The 20,102-nt window shown below is 47.1% G+C and overlaps 1 protein-coding gene across 1 annotated transcript in view; it reads right to left on the bottom strand.

The window, feature by feature from the left end:
- Nucleotides 1-20,102, bottom strand: part of NOTCH2 (notch receptor 2) — a 152,021-nt gene that overhangs the window by 37,721 nt on the left and 94,198 nt on the right. Inside the window, exons 14-18 of the mRNA XM_039486397.1 lie at nt 17,856-18,001; nt 14,428-14,547; nt 14,159-14,311; nt 10,726-10,954; nt 5,501-5,702 (exon numbers count right to left, since the gene is read on the bottom strand). Coding sequence (XP_039342331.1) covers nt 5,501-5,702; nt 10,726-10,954; nt 14,159-14,311; nt 14,428-14,547; nt 17,856-18,001 — 850 coding nt within the window. The remainder of the gene's footprint in view (nt 1-5,500; nt 5,703-10,725; nt 10,955-14,158; nt 14,312-14,427; nt 14,548-17,855; nt 18,002-20,102) is intronic.

Raw genomic sequence — 20,102 nt, 5'->3', positions numbered from 1 at the left:
AACGAGGGAGGCAGGCCCTGGCGAGGGTGGAGTCGAGGACCGCTCCTATGAACTCCAATCGCTGTGTCGGAAGTAATTGGGACTTCTCGGCGTTGACGAGGAGGCCGAGAGACCGGAACAGGTGCAGTATCTCTGACACCTGAGCTGTCACCAGCTCTTGAGAGCGCCCACGGATCAGCCAGTCGTCGAGATATAGGTATACGTGGATTCTGCGACGACGGAGAGCTGCGGCCACGACCGCCATGCACTTGGTGAACACCCTCGGGGCAGTGGAGAGGCCGAAGGGTAACACCGCAAACTGGTAGTGGGTCTCGTTGACCGTGAAGCGCAGGAAGCGTCTGTGGGGGGGGTAAATCGCCACATGAAAGTAAGCATCCTTCATGTCGAGGGCGGCAAACCAGTCTCCCGGATCCAAGGAAGGGATAATGGTCCCCAAGGTTACCATCCGAAACTTGAACTTGCAGAGGTATCTGTTCAGCTCCCGGAGGTCTAAGATGGGACGAAGACCTCCTTTCGCCTTGGGGATGAGGAAATATCTGGAGTAGAATCCCCTGCCCCGCCTGCAGGGAGGCACCTCCTCGATAGCACCCACGCTCAACAGAGCCTGCACCTCCTGTATGAGGACTTGCTCGTGAGAGGGGTCCCTGAAGAGGGACGGGGAAGGTGGGGGGGGGGGGGGGCGAAAGAAACTGTAGGCGGTAGCCGTGCTGGATGGTGCTGAGGACCCAGCTGTCCGATGTTATAGCAGACCACGCCGGAAGGAAGCGGGCAAGGCGACTGGAAAACAAAAGGGATGGATCCTGGGGGGAGAGTGATGGGCCGTCCTCGGGCGTCCCGTCAAAAGGCCGGCTTTTGGGCTTGCAGAGCCTTGGACGAGTTCTGCGCCTGGTTGCGCCGCCCCCCTGACGGTCTACGGCGGAAGGGGGCCGTTCAGCGGTTGTTAAACGGCCGAGACCTGGCCTGGTTGAAGGGTCGGTAGGGCTGCTGGCGGAACGAACGCCTCTGCGTGGCCGGCGTGTGCATACCCAGAGTTCGTATCGCAACCCTCCCATCCTTTAGGGACTGGATTCTGGCATCCGTTTTCTCAGAAAACAGCCCCTGCGTGTCAAACGGGAGGTCCTGGAGGGTGTACTGGACCTCAGGTGGGAGGGTGGAAGATTGTAGCCACGCAATGCGGCGCATCGTCACCCCGGATGCTACCGTTCGAGCCCCTGAGTCTGCTGCGTCTACGGCCGCTTTGATCAGGGTTCTGGAGGCTAACTTGCCCTCCTCCACCAGCGCTGAGAATTCAGGGCGGGATTCCTGAGGGGTTAGCTCCGTGAACTTCGCAAGGCACCCCAAGATATTAAAAGTATATCTGGATAACAGGGCCATCTGGTTGGCGATACGGAGTTGGAGGCCTCCCGCCGAATAGATTTTACGCCCTAATAAGTCCATGCGCCGGGCGTCCTTCGACTTCGGCGCAGCGGCAGGTTGTCCGTGTCGTTCGCGGTCATTGACCGATTGGACCACCAGCGAGTCCGGGGTGGGGTGGACATACAAGTATTCGTAGCCCTGGGGCGGGACGGAATACTTCCTTTCGACGCCTCGCACCGTGGGGGCAACGGAGGAGGGCGACTGCCAGATAGTGGCACTGTTCTTTTGAATGGTGCGAATAAACGGGAGCGCCACTCTAACAGGGGCGTCATCTCCCACAACGTCCGTAATCGGGTCCTCGACTTCTTGCACCTCCTCTATGGGCAAATTAATGGCCTTTGCCACCCTTCTGTGAAGGTCCTGGTGTGCCCTGAGGTCAATGGGCGGGGGCCCTGATGGCGAGGCCCCTGCTACCGCCTCATCTGGAGAGGACGACGAGGAGTGGCCCGGCAGCACCTCCTCCTGTTGGTGCTCGCCCACCTGGCGATCTGGCGGCAGCGAGTCCTGGCCCAAAGATGGGCCGTGGGCGGCGGCTTGCGGCGGTGGGGACGGGGGGGCTCGACTGACGGTGGCCACCGGGACCGATGGTGCCGAGCCCGGCTGCCTGGGTGGCAGGGGAGGCCCCTGTTCATATTGCGCCCAGGGTACCCAATGTCCCCAATACTGGGGTCCATGATCCGGCGGAACGGAACCGGCTCTGAAATCCACCGCACTGCCTTGGGGTGAGGCTACAGAGGGTTCCCTGGAGGGCCAGGGTGGAGCCGTGGCGGTGCCTGGGCGGGCGTCCAGTGCTGGCGTGAGACGATCCTCCAGTGCCGAGGGTCGGTGCCGGGCGTCTCGGGGGTCCAGTGGCGAGCGGGACCTGTGCTGCGCACGGTGCCGGGAGCCAGATCTACGGCGCCGAGAAGGGGAGCGGCGGCGGCGGGAGCTCGACCGGCGACGCCGGGAGCTCGACCGGCGGTGCCGGGAACCGGACCTCGAGCGGGATCTGCGGCGCCTCGAATGGCTGCGCGAGTCCCGATGTCCGCGGTGCCTGGACGCGGACCTGCTGCGGTGCCGGTGACTTCGTGACCGGGACCTGGAGCGCCGCCAGGAGTACGACCGGCCCCGCGATGGAGAGCGGTGCCGGGACTGCGACCGGTGCCGGGACGCTGAGCTGCGTCGCGATGGCGATTTTCGGCGGGATGGGGAGCGGTGCCTCGGTGACCTTCTCCGGGAGATAGACCGGGATCGAGACCGGATTCTGGAGCCGCGGTCGCCACGGTCGCCCGGGGATGAGGAGCGCACCATCGCTGGCTTGCCGAGGGACTTGAATGTCCGCACCGATGGTGCTGGCGGCTGATATGACGGGGCCGTCGCCTCAATCAGTTCTCTTGCCGTCGCGAACGCCTCCGGCGTCGACGGGATCCTCAGCTCCTCCTCGGTGGGCACCGGGAGCTGGCGGAGCCGGACTCGGCAGGCCAGGCGGCGCGGAGTCAACGGCGCGGTGCGCCGCGTGCACTGCCTCAGCCTGCACCGTTTTGCCGGAGGCGGCTGGGCTAACGGCTTTCGCTGCTGTTCGCGGCGGCCGTCTTGGCGCCTGTGCTTCCTCCCGGGAGAGAGGCGGTGCGGGTCTTTGGTGCGGCTCGGTGCGGGCGGCTCGGTGCAGCCGGGCGCTGCTCGTCGGCGGTTTCGGTGCCGCTGGAGCTGGCGCCGGAGGTTGGAGCGCAGACTCCATCAGTAAGTGCTTCAGCCTAGAGTCTCTCTCTTTCCTCGTACGAGGCTTAAAGGCTATGCAAATAGAGCACTTATCTGGCCGATGCGACTCTCCGAGGCAGCGGAGGCAAGAGTCGTGCGGGTCGCTAACCGGCATAGGCCGCTGGCAAGCCGCACAGGGCTTGAAACCCGGTGCTCCGGGCATAAGCCCGCACCGGGGCGGAAGAAGAGGGGTAAACCCTCTAATTCCATAACTATTAACACTATTAACACTATACACTATATATACATACAACTACAACAAGAACTCAACTAACTACTAATACTATCTACACTAGAACTATGGAGAAACACTAGGGTTGTGGAGGTAAGGGAGCACTCCACTGTTCCAACTGGCCGTCACGGGCGGGAAGAAGGAACTGAGGAGCGGACGGGCCGGCTGAGGTATATAAGGGGCGCCATGACGGCGCCACTCCAGGGGGCGCCAGCCGGCCCGCCGGAGTTGCTAGGGTAAAAATGTTCCGGAGAGCCGTGCACGCACGGCGCGCACACCTACATGGAATGCATAGGAGCAATCACTCGAAGAAGAACCGCTTCATTTTGCTATATTAGTTTTACTGAATCTAATGCACTGGATGATCATGGCAGTTATTCCCATACAAGGAGTTCCTTTGATTGTCTGTGACCCAGACAGGATGTTTGTTCCAATTACCTTGATTGGTTCTTTGTGGAAAACTTTAGTTTGTTTGAGAACACACAGCTGCATCTATCATAGGGCTTGTCTAAATTTATAGTGCTGCAGCGGCACAGCTGCCAGTGAAAATGCTACCTATGGCGACTGGAGAACGTACATAATCCACCTCCCCAAGAGGAAGCATCTGTGTTGATGTGAGAAGCCCTCCCATCGACATAGTGCTGTCTACACCAGGGGTTAGGTTGCTATACGTCACTCTGGGGTGTGGAAAATCCATACCCCGAGCAACATAGTTATACCAGTATAAGTTTGCAGTGTAGACTAGGGCATAGTTACCAGGAAAGTTATTATATAGTTACTACAGCTAATTGTGGGCTTTGTTACCCAGATCTGTGTTTTTCCATCCAAGTGGGGCCTACCTCATTTAAACACAGACTCTGACCTCAAGCAAGGCAAGTTTACACATAGGGTTTGGCTACACTTGAGAGTTACAGCGCTGGTGGTGGCTTTACAGCGCTGTAACTTACTCCCTGTTCACACTGGCAAGGCATATACAGCGCTGTATCTCCCTGGCTACAGCGCTGCATGTACTCCACCTCGACGAGAGGAATAAAGAGAACAGCGCTGGGGTGTCAGTGTAAACGGTGATTAGTCTTACTACGCTGTAACTGACCTCTGGAACCTTCCCATAATGCTTTTTAAGTAAAGATAACACTCTTTGTTTTGTTGTGATGCCTCTCTTTGTTTTGTTGTGAACCCGGGGCTCCCGGAGCTGCTTATCTAAAAAACAAACACAGCTACTGTTTGCTCGAGCAGAGGGGGATGAATGTCCACAGCTAGTGTTTGCTTGAGGTGAGAAGCAGCCCGGAGGGGGGGGAGCGGGGGGGTCCATTTTGGAGTAGCTGATTATCTGGTCTGAAGGCTATTTGCATTTAGTGAATGAGAGAGGGGTGGGGGAAGGGGTTGAAACTTTAAAAATGATTGAAGGTTGGTGATGTGTATCTTCAAGTCCTTAGAACTTGCAAGGCAGGGAGCTGACACAGTGTCAGCTCCAAAAATCCACTCTCTCTGTCTCCCCCATGCTCCCTGTCACACTCCACCCCACCCCCCTCTTTTGAAAAGCACCTTGCAGCCACTTGAATGCTGGGATAGCTGCCCATAATGCACCATTCCCAACACTGCTGCAAATGCTGCAAATGTGGCCACACTGCAGCGCTTTCCCTACACAGCTGTACGAAGACAGCTGTAACTCCCAGCGCTGCACACTTGCAAGTGTAGCCAAACCCATAGAATGAAACCCAGCCACCACTATATTCAGAGCTAATACTTCCTTTGGTTTGAGTAGAGAACTAACCCGGAAAAGTCTTGATGCTGTCTTCTCTACAGAGCGTGTGCCTCATCTGTTAACAAATATGGCTTCCTCCCTCCCAAATTGTGGTTGAACATGGTGTGGCTGCTAAAGTGGACAGACCCAAGCTGTGTGGAATACCCAATGTTGGAAGCATAAGAAGGCCCTGTTAGAACAAGGGTTTTAGCAGGGTCAGAGGCTTTATTACAGAAAGTACTAGACACGGTGAGCCGTGTCTACACCAGCTGTACGCTGTTTCTGCTGTGTAACAGTTCAAATTAAAATGCTAAGCGAGAACAGACCAGACAAAAGAATTGCTGTAACAGTCTGAAACCAATGCCACTTACTTGGCAGTCTTTCCCAGTGTAACCCAAGGGACAGATGCACTGGTAGGTCCCCAGTCTATCCACACATGTCCCTTTGTTCAAACAAGGATGGGAATTGCATTCATTAATTTCCATCAGGCAGAAGGCCCCAGTGAACCCCACTGGGCACTGGCAGGAAAAGGAGTTGATCCCATCCACACAAGTGGCTCCATTGAAACAAGAACTGAAAAACAAATAAACATGAAAACAAAACTCAGCTATGACAAATTGCAAGTTAGCTGACAGCCAAAGATTTTGTATAGGACATACAGACAACAGAGAGATAAACATCTGTATTGGATCATCTGCTCTGTCCCTTGGCAGGCCTACAGCATACTTACTATGGCTTTGTCAGTCCACTCCATTGTTTGCCATACTGTGAATTTTGTGCTGTGATAGAGCCACTAGCCTAGTTCTCCAGAGACTAGGGTACAGCATGGGCAGAGGCATTCCATACCAATGTGTAACCATGTGACCGAAATGCAGAGGAACTAGTGTCATTTAGGCAGAGGAGAGTTCCCATGGTGGTGGGGTTAGAGGTGGTGAAATTCTATGGCCTGTGTTACACAGCAGGTCAGACTAGATGATTATAATGGTCTCTTCTGGCCTTACTCTCTGCATCTTTGACCAAGTTGATTCCTGCATCAAGCCCATGACTTCTAGTTGAGCTAGAAGCATGTCTCTGGAGAGACACCCAATCTCAATTTAAAGACAAAGTGATGGAGAATCCACCATATCCCTGGATAAATTGTTCCTAGTTAATTACCCTCACTTTAAAAGATGCATCTTATTTCCAGTTTGAATTTATCTAGCTTCTGCTTCCAGCAACTGGCTCTTGTTTGCCCCTTGTTTGAATTCTCCTCTCCATGTAGATCACAGTGTGTAAGTACCAAGTCACCTTTTAGACTGAAGCTCAGTCTACTTTGCTGATCAAAGACAAGTTTATGAGGCAGATTTCTCAGACCAGAGCACCATGTCTGCTTTGGGGAGTGGGCACACCAAACCATTTTTTGCTCCGAGTCTGCTACATCTGGCTATGCACTCCAGAACACACAGGAATGACCCGTAGTTTACATTTGCAGAACAAAGCCCTGGCCTCTGAAGCTTTAAATAACCCAAGCAATGAGGATTCCATTGCTTGTCTAGAGAGAATATTCAAGAAATTAAATCTTTTATTAGCCTAAATCTTCCTCATCTATATTTGATTCTATTACTCCTCCATAATACCTTTGCTTCCCAGGTGTACACAGCTTCTGCTTGTGTTTTGTATGCAGTCACTTTTATTGCACCTAGCCAAGTTTTACATATGTAATTCCTTTAAACTTTCCTCAAATCTATCCTACTACTAGTTTTGCTGCTTTTCTCTAAACTCCTTCCAATACCTACAACTTTTTTCTATTGAATCACGTTTCAGTAAACGAATTCTTGTTTGTGAATCTCTATCAAGATGTTCAATGGTAGAAGAAATTTAACAAACTGAATGAGTTTATCATAGCAAATGGTGTAGAGTGGCAAAATTGCATTTGTGTGCTCTGACAGACCTTGAGCCCTGACTGGGAAATTTGGTGGTGTTTTGGCAAAAATTCAACGGGCACCTAATGCTAAGTTCATTTGCTGCTATATTCATTGTGAGACACTACTTGCTAAAAATGCCTATCAATCTGATAGTGATTCTGGATCAGGCTTTAAAGGTTTTATTAAAATCTGGGTGTTGAACTCATGCTTATTTTCAGTTAGGAGAAATGAATTGGGAAGCGATCATCAAAAACTTCTCCACAAAATTCATCCTGACCTCATTACTGAGATCAGAGAAAAATGCCTGAATTTGGCCATCTGGTTTAATGAAAACACTCCCACCAGTGTAATAAGTGAGAAATGGATCTGGGACCCATTTTCAATACAAGACAATACCCTGCCAGGTGGCTTCTCAGCAAAGGGAAAGGAGGAGGTGATTGTCATGTGACAGTGCTTTCAAACTCAAATTCAACAAAGTACAGCTCTGTGACTTTTGGCTGAGAAGGAGGGTATGTCTACACTGCACAGTTGTCACCAAAACTTTTGTCTTTCATGGGTGCTTAAAAAAGCCCCCCTCCCGCGAAAGACAAAAGAGTTGCCGACGCAAGCAGCAGTGTAAATGCAGCTTTGTCGGCAGGAGCGCTCTCCTGTCAACAAAGCTTATGCCGCTTGCGGGGCTAGAAGTATTTTGTCGGCAAAAGTGCTGACAAAATACCACAAAAGTGTGTTCACATGCTGACTTTTTTAGCGACAAGGCTGTGTCGACACAGCCTTGTCACTAAAAGCTGCGTAGTGTAGACAAGCCCGGAGAGAGGCGCTTTGATCTGGCAGAGCTATGAAATTTTGTTATGCCCTTCAGCACTATGCATCTATGCGAGACTTTTTTCTATCTTTATCACTGTTAACAACAAATATAGGCTGAACCTCAATGCAGCACCAGACCTTCGGCTGAAGCTCACAATTCTCCTCTGACAAAGCAGCTATGTTCTGTAAGGCAAGCACACCCTTTACTTTTTTGTCTTCTCTGAGAACTACTCAACATGTTTTGTAAATTTTCTTGATTTAAATCTTGTAAAAGAGAAGCAAAATGAATTCTGGCCCATGTCCAACAATAATCCATATAAGCTTCCATATAATTGTTTCTTGCAATTTCAGTAATGCAAGAGAAATAATAATCATGGCTGAATGTAATAATAATGGCTACTTCATTGCGTTTCTTTTTGATTCGCTGTCTAACAACCTGAAGGGCTGGAAAATGATGTCATAATATAACATTTTAGGTTTCCCTAGGTATTTATTTTACTATACAGTCTGGAAATACTTAAGTTACACTTATTAAGAGCTAAAATAAATGTCCACGAAATGGAAAAATCTGCATGTGGTACTTCAAAGATAAGTTTGTTTTTAAAAAAGATGGCATTGTGACACTCTGTACTGTGGGGGAACACCCAGCACCCCCATGTTCATCTTTGTAAAATGATTGTGTGGTATCCAATGCAAAGTCTGTTATGAGGCCGAAAATGTATCCTCACGGCTTAAAATAAGCCCAGGCAAACACTCTCCAAGAGCAGAGAGGCAGTTCGCACCTCATCGGGCAGGTATGGGACAAACCCAGCCCAGCCTCACAGGAACAAAGGACGCTGGCCTAGGCAGCAACAAAGGATCTGTTGGGACTCTTGAGTGAGTCACCCCCTTCCTTTGGCCAGTTTGGGACTGCGATGAGGTAATGCTCACCTGACTCGGGAAGCGGCAAAGCCAAGAGTGAACAAAGAACATGATAAAAGGGAGAGACATTTGCCATGTTCTCTCTCTCTTCCACCTGCATCTACAGACACCATACCACCAAGTGACTGAAGCAGTGATCAAAGGGGAGAGCCTGGCTGAAGGGCAACCAACCAGCCTGTGGCGAGAAGAATCTAAGTTGGTAAAGGCATTGAAAGTGTTAAGATCAGCTAAGTTTTGCTTTTATTTCATTTGACCAAATCCGACTTGTTATGCTTTGACTTATAATCACTTAAAATCTCTCTTTCATAGTTAATAAATTTGTTTATTCTACCTGAAGCAGTGCGTTTGGTTTGAAGCGTGTCAGAGACTCCTGTTGGGATAACAAGCCTGGTACATATCAAATTCTTTGTTAAATTGACAAATTCATATAGGCTTGCAGCTTCCAGCAAGCATAACTGCACACTGCAAGACGGAGGTTCCTAGGGTTGTGTCTGGGGCTGGAGATATTGGCTAGTGTCATTCGGTTGCACAATCCAAGGAACAGCTTACATGCCAGAGGCTGTGCGTGAACAACCCAGGAGTACGGGGGTTCTCACAGTAGAGCAGGGTAAGGCTGGCTCCCAGAATCAATGATTGGAGTGACCTAGCAGATCATCGGTCCAGATAACACCAGAGGGGAACATCACATGTATATGAACCAATAAAGTTTGGGAACTGCTGACTAATACATCTCTCAGGAAGATTTCCCCTCCAGTTTAAGTTCTCTTAATTTTGGTCGCATTACTCCAAGTTAGTTCTACTCAGTTCCTCTCCTTGATGCTTACACCCTTCCAGATGCAACATTTGAGGAGTTATGTCCCAAGCCTCCTAGTTGCCTCTTTATAAGCTCTTAATGGTTCCTGTTTTTTAATTAGTTTCCACTATTTTCAGCCCATAACCCTGAGTTCTCTAGCTCAGTCTGTATTTTCTCTGTCCTCCTCAGTATTGACAACTCCTTTTTAGCTCCATCTGCACATTTCAATAGAGATAAACTCCCTCCTCACAATCACTCACAAACATGTTAAACAACATCAGGCCCACTCCCAATGCCTGTATTACCCCCGCAGTAACCCTCCCCTCCCTCCAGCTTGGTACAGGGTTAATCAATCCCATTTGTTTAGTCTTAACTTTTCAATTCATATAATAGTGATCCTATCCAAGACAATTTGAATTAATTTTTCAAGTTACACTGAGACAGTGGCAAAAACTTTATTTTACATCTGACATTACTTTTACCCACTAATTTAGTAATTCTACTCAAAAAAGCAATCCTAACAAAAAAAACCCAGTCACATGTGGCAATCTTATGCATAAACATCTATTGTAAATGTAAACTCATTTGCTTTCCAGACTGATGGTACCTTCCCAGTAGTCCATTATATTTCAAAAATATGAACTGGATGGTTCAACAAGTTTTAGCCAATTCCCTTAATATACTAGGATGCATGCTTCTCAACTGAGTACATGAGAGACAAAAATTAACTAAATGCAACAGCACTGGAAGTGACTCCCCCTGTGGAACCGGGTCACCAACCGAAGCTCCTTTGTTAAGCAGAATCAAGGAGGAACTGATCACAAAATGGAAGGGGGCAGTATTCACACCCACATGCACAAGGCGCACAACCTACTGGTAACTGATAACAGTGGGCCAAAACTTCTGAACTATGGGATTTGCCACCTGGACTTGCACAATGAGCACAGACCCAGATGAGTAGTTCTATCTGAGCTGGTACCTTTGGAGAGCATAGCCTTCTCACAAGCACAAGCTAGGCAAGCATCCCTGGTCTCTGAGGCTCATGAATGTCCCAACACCACCAGGCAGGAAAACAGCAGTCCCCAGGGTTGTTCCTGAACATGACTGCCTTAAGCCACTGGACAGCATTCTATCTCTGTTCTCTCCCTCCCTCCATATTTAAACATATACTTACCTCTCGGTACACTCATCAATGTTGTTCTCACAGTGGGTCCCCTCAAACCCTGCCTGACACTTGCAGGTGTAGCTGTTGACGTAGTCTGTGCAGGTGCCTCCATTCTTGCATGGTTCACTCAGACATTCGTTTATATCGGTCTGACACTTATCTCCCTGGAACCCAGGCAGACAAGTGCATAAGAAAGAGTTTACCCCATCCACACATGAAGCTCCATTCTGGCAGGGATCTGCAATAACAACACACTATGTATTACTATGGATATACAGATATCGTGGCAGGGCTGCATAAGCTGCACTTATGCAAAAGGGCTAAACAATTTAAAAAATAAGTGCCTTTTTACACACTTTTTTGATTCAATCTATATCAGGGATATAATTTGAATTCTATAGGATTATCCCATAAAGGGCGAAACTTTACACAAGGCTCTGATCAAGAAAATACTTCTGGAAATTTAGGTTTATTTTACAAGGTTCTCATTCACCCAAAACAAAACCAACGTCCAAGGTCCCATTCCGTTCATGAACCCTAAATCTCAACCCTTCCCCCTCACAACCCAAACCTCTATAAACATACAACACAACCAAAGTTAGCTCCTCTGTCCTGAGAGCGCCCTGTCCAGGCTTCTAGACAACAAAACCCCTTCCCCAGCCACTCTTTAAGGCACCCAGTACAGAAAAGCACTTACCCCTGGGTTGACGTGCTTTGCTGAAGTGAGCTGACACTTTGCTAGGAAGGCTCAGCTGCACACTGATTTAGCTAGGGATCTCCCCAGCTGTGATTCTGAACACACCTCTGCTGAGATTTGATCCAGCATCACCCATGCTGCTGTCTAGTGTGGTAAGATTGCCCTCAGGAGGCAGGGTGCTCCCAAAAGGGGCACTGAAAGACCCACACACCTCCCTGTCACTCAGACCCATAATCTAGGTGTGTTCTTCAACTCAGCCCTTTCCTATCCATCAGAACAGCTAAAACTCTTGTCCAGGTACTCGTTTCCTGCAATCTTCTCTTCTCTGGCCTGGACAATTACTGTCTTGCCCCCCTTCTGTCCATTCACAGTGCTGCTGCTGCTGCAAAGACCGTTTTCCTAGCTCAGTTGCTCTGACATTTTCATCCCTCTATTTGTCTCCCTCCCACTGGCTCAACCTTTTCCATCGCAAGCAAACTGCTGATCATCACTTTCCAGGCCTAGCCCCGGCCAACCTTTCATCTCTCATGCTATCGAGATGTCGGCTCCCACCTTCACTCTGTCAGTGATGCCAGCCTTCAGCATCACTTCTTACATTTTCAATCAAGCACCTTCGTTCTTCCTCCCATGCAGCCCCTGACATATGGAAGGAGCTTCCCATAGCCACCTGCAAAGCTACTTCATCATCCTTCAAGTCCCTCCTTTGCCATTATTCCTAAGAAAAAATTTAACGGCTAGGCAGCTGCTGTGCGGAGACCACAGCCTGTTATGCTCACTGATTCCTTGTGCTCCCCTGCCTGCATCCACCTGTTGTCTTATATTTAGATTGTAAGATCTCTGGGACAAGGAACATCTTTGTTACATTTGGAGAGCACAATAGGGAATTGATCTATGCTGCCACAATACCCATTTCAAAAATGAAAAGCAAAATTAAGGCTGCACAGTTAGAAACTCTAGTGAAGCAATGCTAAACTTCAGTACAATCTGTATTCTGTCCTCTTGTACAGGTGCATTAAGACACAGGCTTTAATTATGAATTACACAAATGTGCATCCAAAGCTTCACCTTTTGAGAAATATCTTCATATCTTTAAAGTCTGCAGTGTAAGAGGGAACACCTGCACCCATTTAAAGCTCATCTGACTATTGCAGAGACAAGGACATAAAAGCCAGACCCTTGGCAGCTATAAAAGACTGTACCTATGGCAGCCAGCCCTTTATGACTGCAGCTGAAAGCTGGACATTTCAGTTGTCTGCCCAGCAAATGTAAGTTAAGGGAACTCAGCTCATCACTTTGCTTGCTGAGCTGGTGCCTGGAGCCGGCCCTGATAGAACCTAATCTGCAAACTTCATGCATTTAAATCATTTCCCCGAAAGCTTAGCTCTTTGTCTGAACTATTCCTGCAAAAAAATGAAACTTTCTTAAAAGGACATTGTCGATTTTTAAAATAATTCACTAATTTAAGAAAATTCAGTTTATGATACAGCTCTGTAAAGCTGTAAAACCTGAACTTTTAAACACACATCTTCCTGGAAAACATTAAATGTTTTTCTGTTCCTCTGTCGTTTATAAAGGATGGGTTTAGCAAGAGAAAAATCTGATGGTATAGTTAGTTTCTTTACTTCTGGCTATCTAAGATGTTATTTTCACTTCAGTAGGCACAACATTTTCAGACAGATGTGATTCTCAATTTGATTGTGTCCCTTATAGACTCATAGACTCTAAGGTCAGAAGGGACCATTATGATCATCTAGTCTGACCTCCTGCACAACGCAGGCCACAGAATCCTACCCATCCACTTCTATAACAAACCCCTAACCTATGTCTGAGTTATTGAAGTCTTCAAATTGTGGTTTGAAGACCTCAAGCTGCAGAGAATCCTCCAGCAAGCGACTCATGCCCCACGCTGCAGAGGAAGGCAAAAAACCTCCAAGGCCTCTGCCAATCTGCCCTGGAGGAAAATTCCTTCCCGACCCCAAATATGGCGATCAGTTAAACCCTGAGCATGTGGGCAAGACTCACCCGCCAGCACCCAGGAAAGAATTCTCTGCAGTAACTCAGATCGCATCCCATCTAACATCCCATCACAGACCATTGGGCGTACTTACCTGCTGATAATCAAAGATCAATTGCCAAAATTAGGCTATCCCATCATACCATCCCTTCCATAAACTTATCAAGCTTAGTCTTAAAGCCAGATATGTCTTTTGCCCCCACTACTCCCCTTGGAAGACTGTTCCAGAACTTCACTCCTCTAATGGTTAGAAACCTCATCTTCCAGGCCAGCACTGCGACCAGCAGGGACTTCACCTCCTAATGGGAGTGCCTGCCCTAGGGACACCCACCCACCGGCCGGACGCCAGACTGGGAGAGGTAGAATCAAGCTCCTGGTACTTGTGGAGCATGTGGGGCAAGGTCACTACTGTTCTACCCAACACGCGTGCTGCTCCTGGGTAGAGCAGTGACTGAGGAGAAGGACTCTTATGAGTGTGTGTAGAACATTTTTACACTTTTAAATTCAAAACTTGAGCATAAACTCCTACTGTTTAAATACTACAGCCAGCTTCCATCAGAGAGCCAGCAAAGGTCATTTCAGCCCCCTAAGTTGAACATGTTTGAAATAAAGGATAACAACAGGAACTGTTCTGTGCATCTACCAATAGCAGTCATCAATACCACAGCAAAGTTGTTTCTAGGGCAAATAGGTATTTGCCTATTTCAGAGAACTAGCCATTTTGCACTCACTTGAAAGGCAGTCATCAATGTTGCTCTCACAGTCTCCTCCAGTGAAGCCTGGGCGGCATTCACACAAGTAACTGCCTTGAGTGTTATGGCACATAGCATGATTCTTGCAAGGCTTTGACACACACTCATCTACATCCACTGTACATCTCTGGCCTGAAACAAGAAAGGTTTGAGAACAAGACCTTGGAGGTTAAGATTCCAATGCTGTAACCGCCGCCATGCTGCTGCTTAAACTCAGAATGGAAGAGTGTCCCTCCCCATCCCATTACCTGCCCAGCCAGCAGCACACTGGCAGATGTAGCCCTCCGAGTCAGGAGATTCTTGGCAGATTCCAGAGTTCTCACATGGATCAGGAGAGCAGGGAGACAGCACGAGCTGGCAGTTCACGCCTACAAGAGGAAACCAGAGGGGCAAATTGTTAAGGGCTTGGTATACCTAAAAAGGAAGAATGAAGAGATTATAACCCAAAGGATTATCCAAGGGGAATTGGACTGTAATCCATGCTGGAGGAGGGGAAGATCACTGCTGTTCTACATGGGGTTGGATAGAAGAGGTGGTTAAATCACTGTGACCCAACTAGTCTGGGGTATTTTGGGGGGAGGAGAGGACAGGAGGCTATGGCTCTCAGTAACACAGAGGGATGGGTCTGGAGCAGACAGAGAGGAACCTCTGGTTGACCTAGACAGGCTGTGAACAGCTTAGTAGTGGAGAGATGGCAGCATTTAATAGATTCAGTCAGGGATAAAAAATCCTAGTCATGGAATATCCACAATTAGATGAGTTAGGATCTCCCACCACACGTCCTTGTTTTCTACAGAAGCAAACTTCGAATTGGTGCTGACAAATTAATATGACAGTGTAAATGAATGTATCTTAAGAGCGTCCATTTAAGTTGGTGTGCAGATCCAGCAGCCAGGGATGGAAAAATAAAGTCCCAACTACAGGACTCTTCACATCTTTCCTCAGGACTTGCTTTATTTAAAGAAAGGACAAAAATCTCCATTCAAACTACCGGCTAACCAACTCCGAAGGCTTCGCAGCCTTCAGCCAGCTGGGAGGGGAGAAGACACATACTTCCACCAAGGCACCAGCTTCCCCTTTCCTTTTATAACCCTGCCCAGATGGCAGGAATCCAAAAGAGTAAACATCTTAACAGCCAAGCCAACATGCTGTATCTATGAATAGCTCCAAATCTGTCACAACCAGTTTAACCAGCTTTAACTACATAAACTAAATTCATTAGTGATTTGCCCGACAGTGCCTTTACAATTGTCAGGGTCCATATTTAACTGGCTTGCTTATTAGGATGTTTACTATATCTCTATATTGTATTAACTCAATAGAGTACTGTTAGGGAAAAACTTAGCAGGAAGGAAAAGACACCCGGCAGACACTTCAGAGTGGTTAAGGGACAATGCCAGAGCTATGAGCTTTGATGATTTTGACCTTCCAGCTAACCTGAAGGACTCATTTGACCAGACAGGTCAAAGCATGGGAACACAGAAGAAAAAAGAATATTGGCTGTTTTTAAAAGGGTTTCTCCCCCAAGAGAGAGGTAGAGGTTGTTCAGGGGAACCAGCCTGAGACACACAGGCCTCACTGGGCATGTCTGAAGACATTGAGATGGCAAACATTTGAGTAGGATAGGTGTATGCAGACTGTTTATTGTTTTAAAATCCTTTTCTTTAATTGTTTTGTGTCTATGACTAAAAATAAACAATACTTTGGTTTTAAGACGGTCTGATCACTGTACGGTGCTGGGCACAGACTCCTGACCGGTGCCCAAACTGCAGTGTAATAACAGCTGATACACAGGGGGCTGTAGCTCAGAGCCCAGCCTAAAAGAGGGAAAAACAGCAAAATTCCCCCCAAGGTAGGTAAAGGCACGAGGCATGCCACCTGAGGGGATTCACTCAGACAGACAGACCCCATACCCATGACACAAGGGGTTAGGCAAAGTTTTAGTATTTTGCTCTCTGCTTCTCCTATTATTCCCTTACTCCCCATCCTTTTATTTCCTCCTCTGCTAGTGTTATGTTCCTGCTACACTTTTCAGTTCTGACATTTTGCATGTTCCTCTTTTCCCACCCTTTTGATGTTTGGCCAGGTCTGTGTATGTGACGTGACTGTCGAAGAAATTAACCAAGCCAAGTCACAGGCAGACTCTTAAAAGCTGTTCATTTTTGTGTGCAACACACTGAATGTTTAAGTGGAAGTTTAGCTTTCACAACAAGGAATGGGTTTCTGTGGCAAATGCTACTGCTGCAGAATGGCAAAAACATCGGGTGCTCAGCGAGTAATAGTAGGGGGAAATTAGTTTAGTTTTTGCAAAAAGAATGATTTTTGCTGATACACACTATCACAGCTACAACTCTGAAACCTTTTTAGTTTTTGTAGTTTTAAATTGCCAAGCTAATTTTCCCCTACTGTTACTCATGCCTTCTTGTCAACTTTCTGAAATGAGCCATCCTGATTACCATTACAAAAGTGATTTTTCCATCCTGTTGATAATAGCCCACTTGAATTGAATGGTCTCGTTAGAACTGACCCTCCACTTGGTAAGGCAACTACTATCTTTTCATGTATTGTTATATATATCTTCCAACTGTATTTTCCACACCATGCATCCGATGAAGTGGGTTTTAGCCCACAAAAACTTATGCCCAAATAAATTTGTTAGTCTCTAAGGTGCCACAAGTACTCCTCATTTTTTTTGTTTTTGGTATAGTTGGCCTATATAAGACAAAGCCCCTAATATCAGGGCGGTCCCGGTATTATCAGGACGTCTGGTCAATCTAAATGGTCAGGAGTACTTTCATTTGCCTCAGCAAGAACATTATGACTTTTCCAGATATCACCTTCTCCACAAGTATCTTTGCCTTTGTCACTGGAAGACTGTATTTTGCAATGTTCTCCAAATTGGGCTACTCCTGAAAACCACTATAAAACTTCATAGGGTACAGAATGAGACCATCTGCTTTCTGAGTGGGAGCATAAGCCACAGAGCATAGAACATGTGCTCTGTAGTCTGCATTAAATTTCTATGTATTTCCAGCTTGTGGTTAAAGTGGTTTTGACATAGTTCTAAATTATTTGGGCTTTGGTTACCTTCAAACTCAACTGTCTGACATGCCATTTTTATGTTCCTAATTCACCAGTCACATACTCTGGTTCAAAAACCAGTCCAGTGCGCTAAACCTTGTCAAGAGCTTTTCAATTAAGTTAATTAGCCACTTTTAAGATAAGAGGTGTGGAAGCAGTTAATAGGTGTTAATGTGGTGAAAATTCTCATGAGTCCCATTGCTCAAGAGTTAATTGTGTAAACCATCTCCAATGTGGGAGAAATGCCTGAGGAGGCCATAGGTCAGACCTCTAAAATCTGCAGTGGAAAGGTATTTAATTTAGAAGGGGTGCCAAAACTGGTGCTCTAATAGAGAACAAGTGAACCATAATTACGGAGAAACTCCCTGCTCTTTGTAATAGACTTACAAGCACTATTTTCTACAGGAATTACACCTGTGATCATTGTATCATGCCTATATTATCAGATTGTTTTCAATTCAAATATCACTCGAATTTTAAATTTCAGAGGATGGATTATCCCTCATGTTTCATTTAGTTTAGTAGGAAGATTGTTGCACTAAGATGCAATAAAATGGAAGACAACAGAGCTCAAAAACTCATCCTTCAAGCTCACCTTTGAATCCTTTCCTGCAGGTACATCTGTATCCATCCACCAGACTGTCACAAATTCCTCCATTCTGGCACGGGTTTGACAGACATGCATTCTCTTCCACTTCACAGTCTGTTCCAACCCAACCAGGGTCACAGAGACACATGTATCTGAAAGAAAATAGCATGTTTCAGTACTATTCTGAAGCAGCTGTTCTATCCACAAAACTAGGCAGGTAGATAAACTGAAAGGGTGGGACAGGGAGATGATTTGCCCTTAAAAAGGTTCATGAAGCATTTTTATCTTAGTCACACCAGCTATACAATTTTCTTAATATTAAAACTAACCCAATCTTTAAAGCTACATGCCCAGTATTAGTTATCTTAATAAAATACAGCTTTATTCTGCATCACGCTTTTCTTGGCAAGCCATCTCAAAATGTTTAGTAGACGCTAAAGAAATGACAAGGTACAAGCAAGGAAAAAAGATGGCTTTCAAATCCAAATAGAGAGAGCTGATGAAGTGAAGCGATTCCAGATGAAAGCAGCCAAGAGAAGTGGCAATCCACTCCATCAAATTCCAAAGCTTAATAAAGGATAGCACCACTCCATTCACAGGACAAGTAATCAAAGATCTGGCAAATCATTATCTTTCCACTCTAGCCTCAACCACTGATACACAGGCCCCCAAATGCCCCTCCCCTCACATCACCCACACAGATCTTCTTGGCTTTCTGGCATCCTGTGCCAAATGAAGAGGGGCAGAAACTAAAGTGATGATGGCAGAAAATGAAGGTTGATACAAAGAATTTTTCCAAGCCTAGGCTGAGGCTGCATTAGAGACCAAGAGAATCTTCCAATCAGCTTCCATAGTAGCTGCCCTAAGGAGCTATCCAGGGTGGTAAACAGTTTACTCAATCCTGAGTGCTTACAGCCCGCACCAGAGCCCAGAACCAAGTGCTGCAAAGAACCATCATCCTGCTGCGCTGAAAAGATCACTCACATTTGAACAGTTTCTCAAACAACACGGGTCCTCTCTACCTATACCCAACCACCAACAGCCTGCCTGCATTCCGGGAGTGCAGCACATTCACTCCTTAAGGAAGCTGGAAACCCTAAAGGAGCTTATGAAAGAATCATGGCACCACGCCTGACCAAAATACCCAATGCCTCAGTCAGAGAAGGAATCTTCCCTTCCCCCTTCAAGCATGCAATAGTGTGACCAGCACCAAAGAAACCTGGCCTGGACACATCAGTTCTAGCTGAGCACTGTCTAGTATCAATCTCCCACTTCTGAGCAAGCTCGCAGTCACTAGCCAAAGGCCAACTACATGCCCATCTAACTGAAGCTAATATTCCAGACCTGGCACAATCTGGATTCGGGGCAGGATATGGGCCTGAAATTGCTTCAGTGGCACTGCTGGATGAACTCCTGCTGTCCGTGGATACAGAGCAGACATCCAATCTCAGCCTCCTGGGTCTCGCTGCAGCATTCCCCATGGCCAGCCATGAGATACTGCAGTCCTGCCTAAGAGCCATGATGGGTTCAGGGGAGTGCAATAAAATGGTTTAAATCCATCCGGTAGGGCCATAAACAGTAATAGGAAACTGCATTGCTGCATCTATAGACGTTCCAAAAGGATCAATTCACTCTTCAGTCTTATTCAACACCTATAGGGATCCATCTGAACAGATAAGAGGACATAGATTCTTGTGCCAGTAATATGCAGACAACACAGTTCTATTTATCCTTCACCATATACCACTACCACTAAAATGGTCCAGTGCTTGGATGAGATCAGCTCATGGATGAAGAACAGCTGGCTGAAACTGAACCCGAGAGTGATAAATAAAGTGTGCGTGGGGGGGTTAGCTCCCTTTGATGGACACCCAGCCAGCCAGTTAGCTACAGAATCCCTCTTGGTAGCTGTTCTTCACTTGCTTTACCTGTAAAAGGTTAAAAAGTCCCCCAGGTAAAGAAAAAAAAGCAGGCACCTGACCAAAAGAGCCAATGGGAAGGCAGAACTTTTTAAAATGGGGAAAGAAACTTTCCCTTTGTCTGTGCTCTCTGGGCACAGAGCAGCCACGCTATAAGCAGCTTTAAGCCAGGTATGATCATAAATCATCAAATCATGACTAGAACTACTTATCTGAACTCCAGATGTGTAAGTAGATCAGAATGTTTAGCTAGGCACAATCAGGTTTATTTCTGTTTGTTTTTTAAGGCTTGTGGCTCTCCTCTGTGCTAACCCCACATGCTTTTGTTTGCTTG

This window comes from Mauremys reevesii, linkage group 8 (genome assembly GCF_016161935.1).
Source record: "Mauremys reevesii isolate NIE-2019 linkage group 8, ASM1616193v1, whole genome shotgun sequence".
Taxonomy (NCBI): Eukaryota; Metazoa; Chordata; order Testudines; family Geoemydidae; genus Mauremys; species Mauremys reevesii.
Note: the sequence above shows the minus strand (reverse complement) of the source record. Positions and strands in the feature narration are given on the sequence as shown.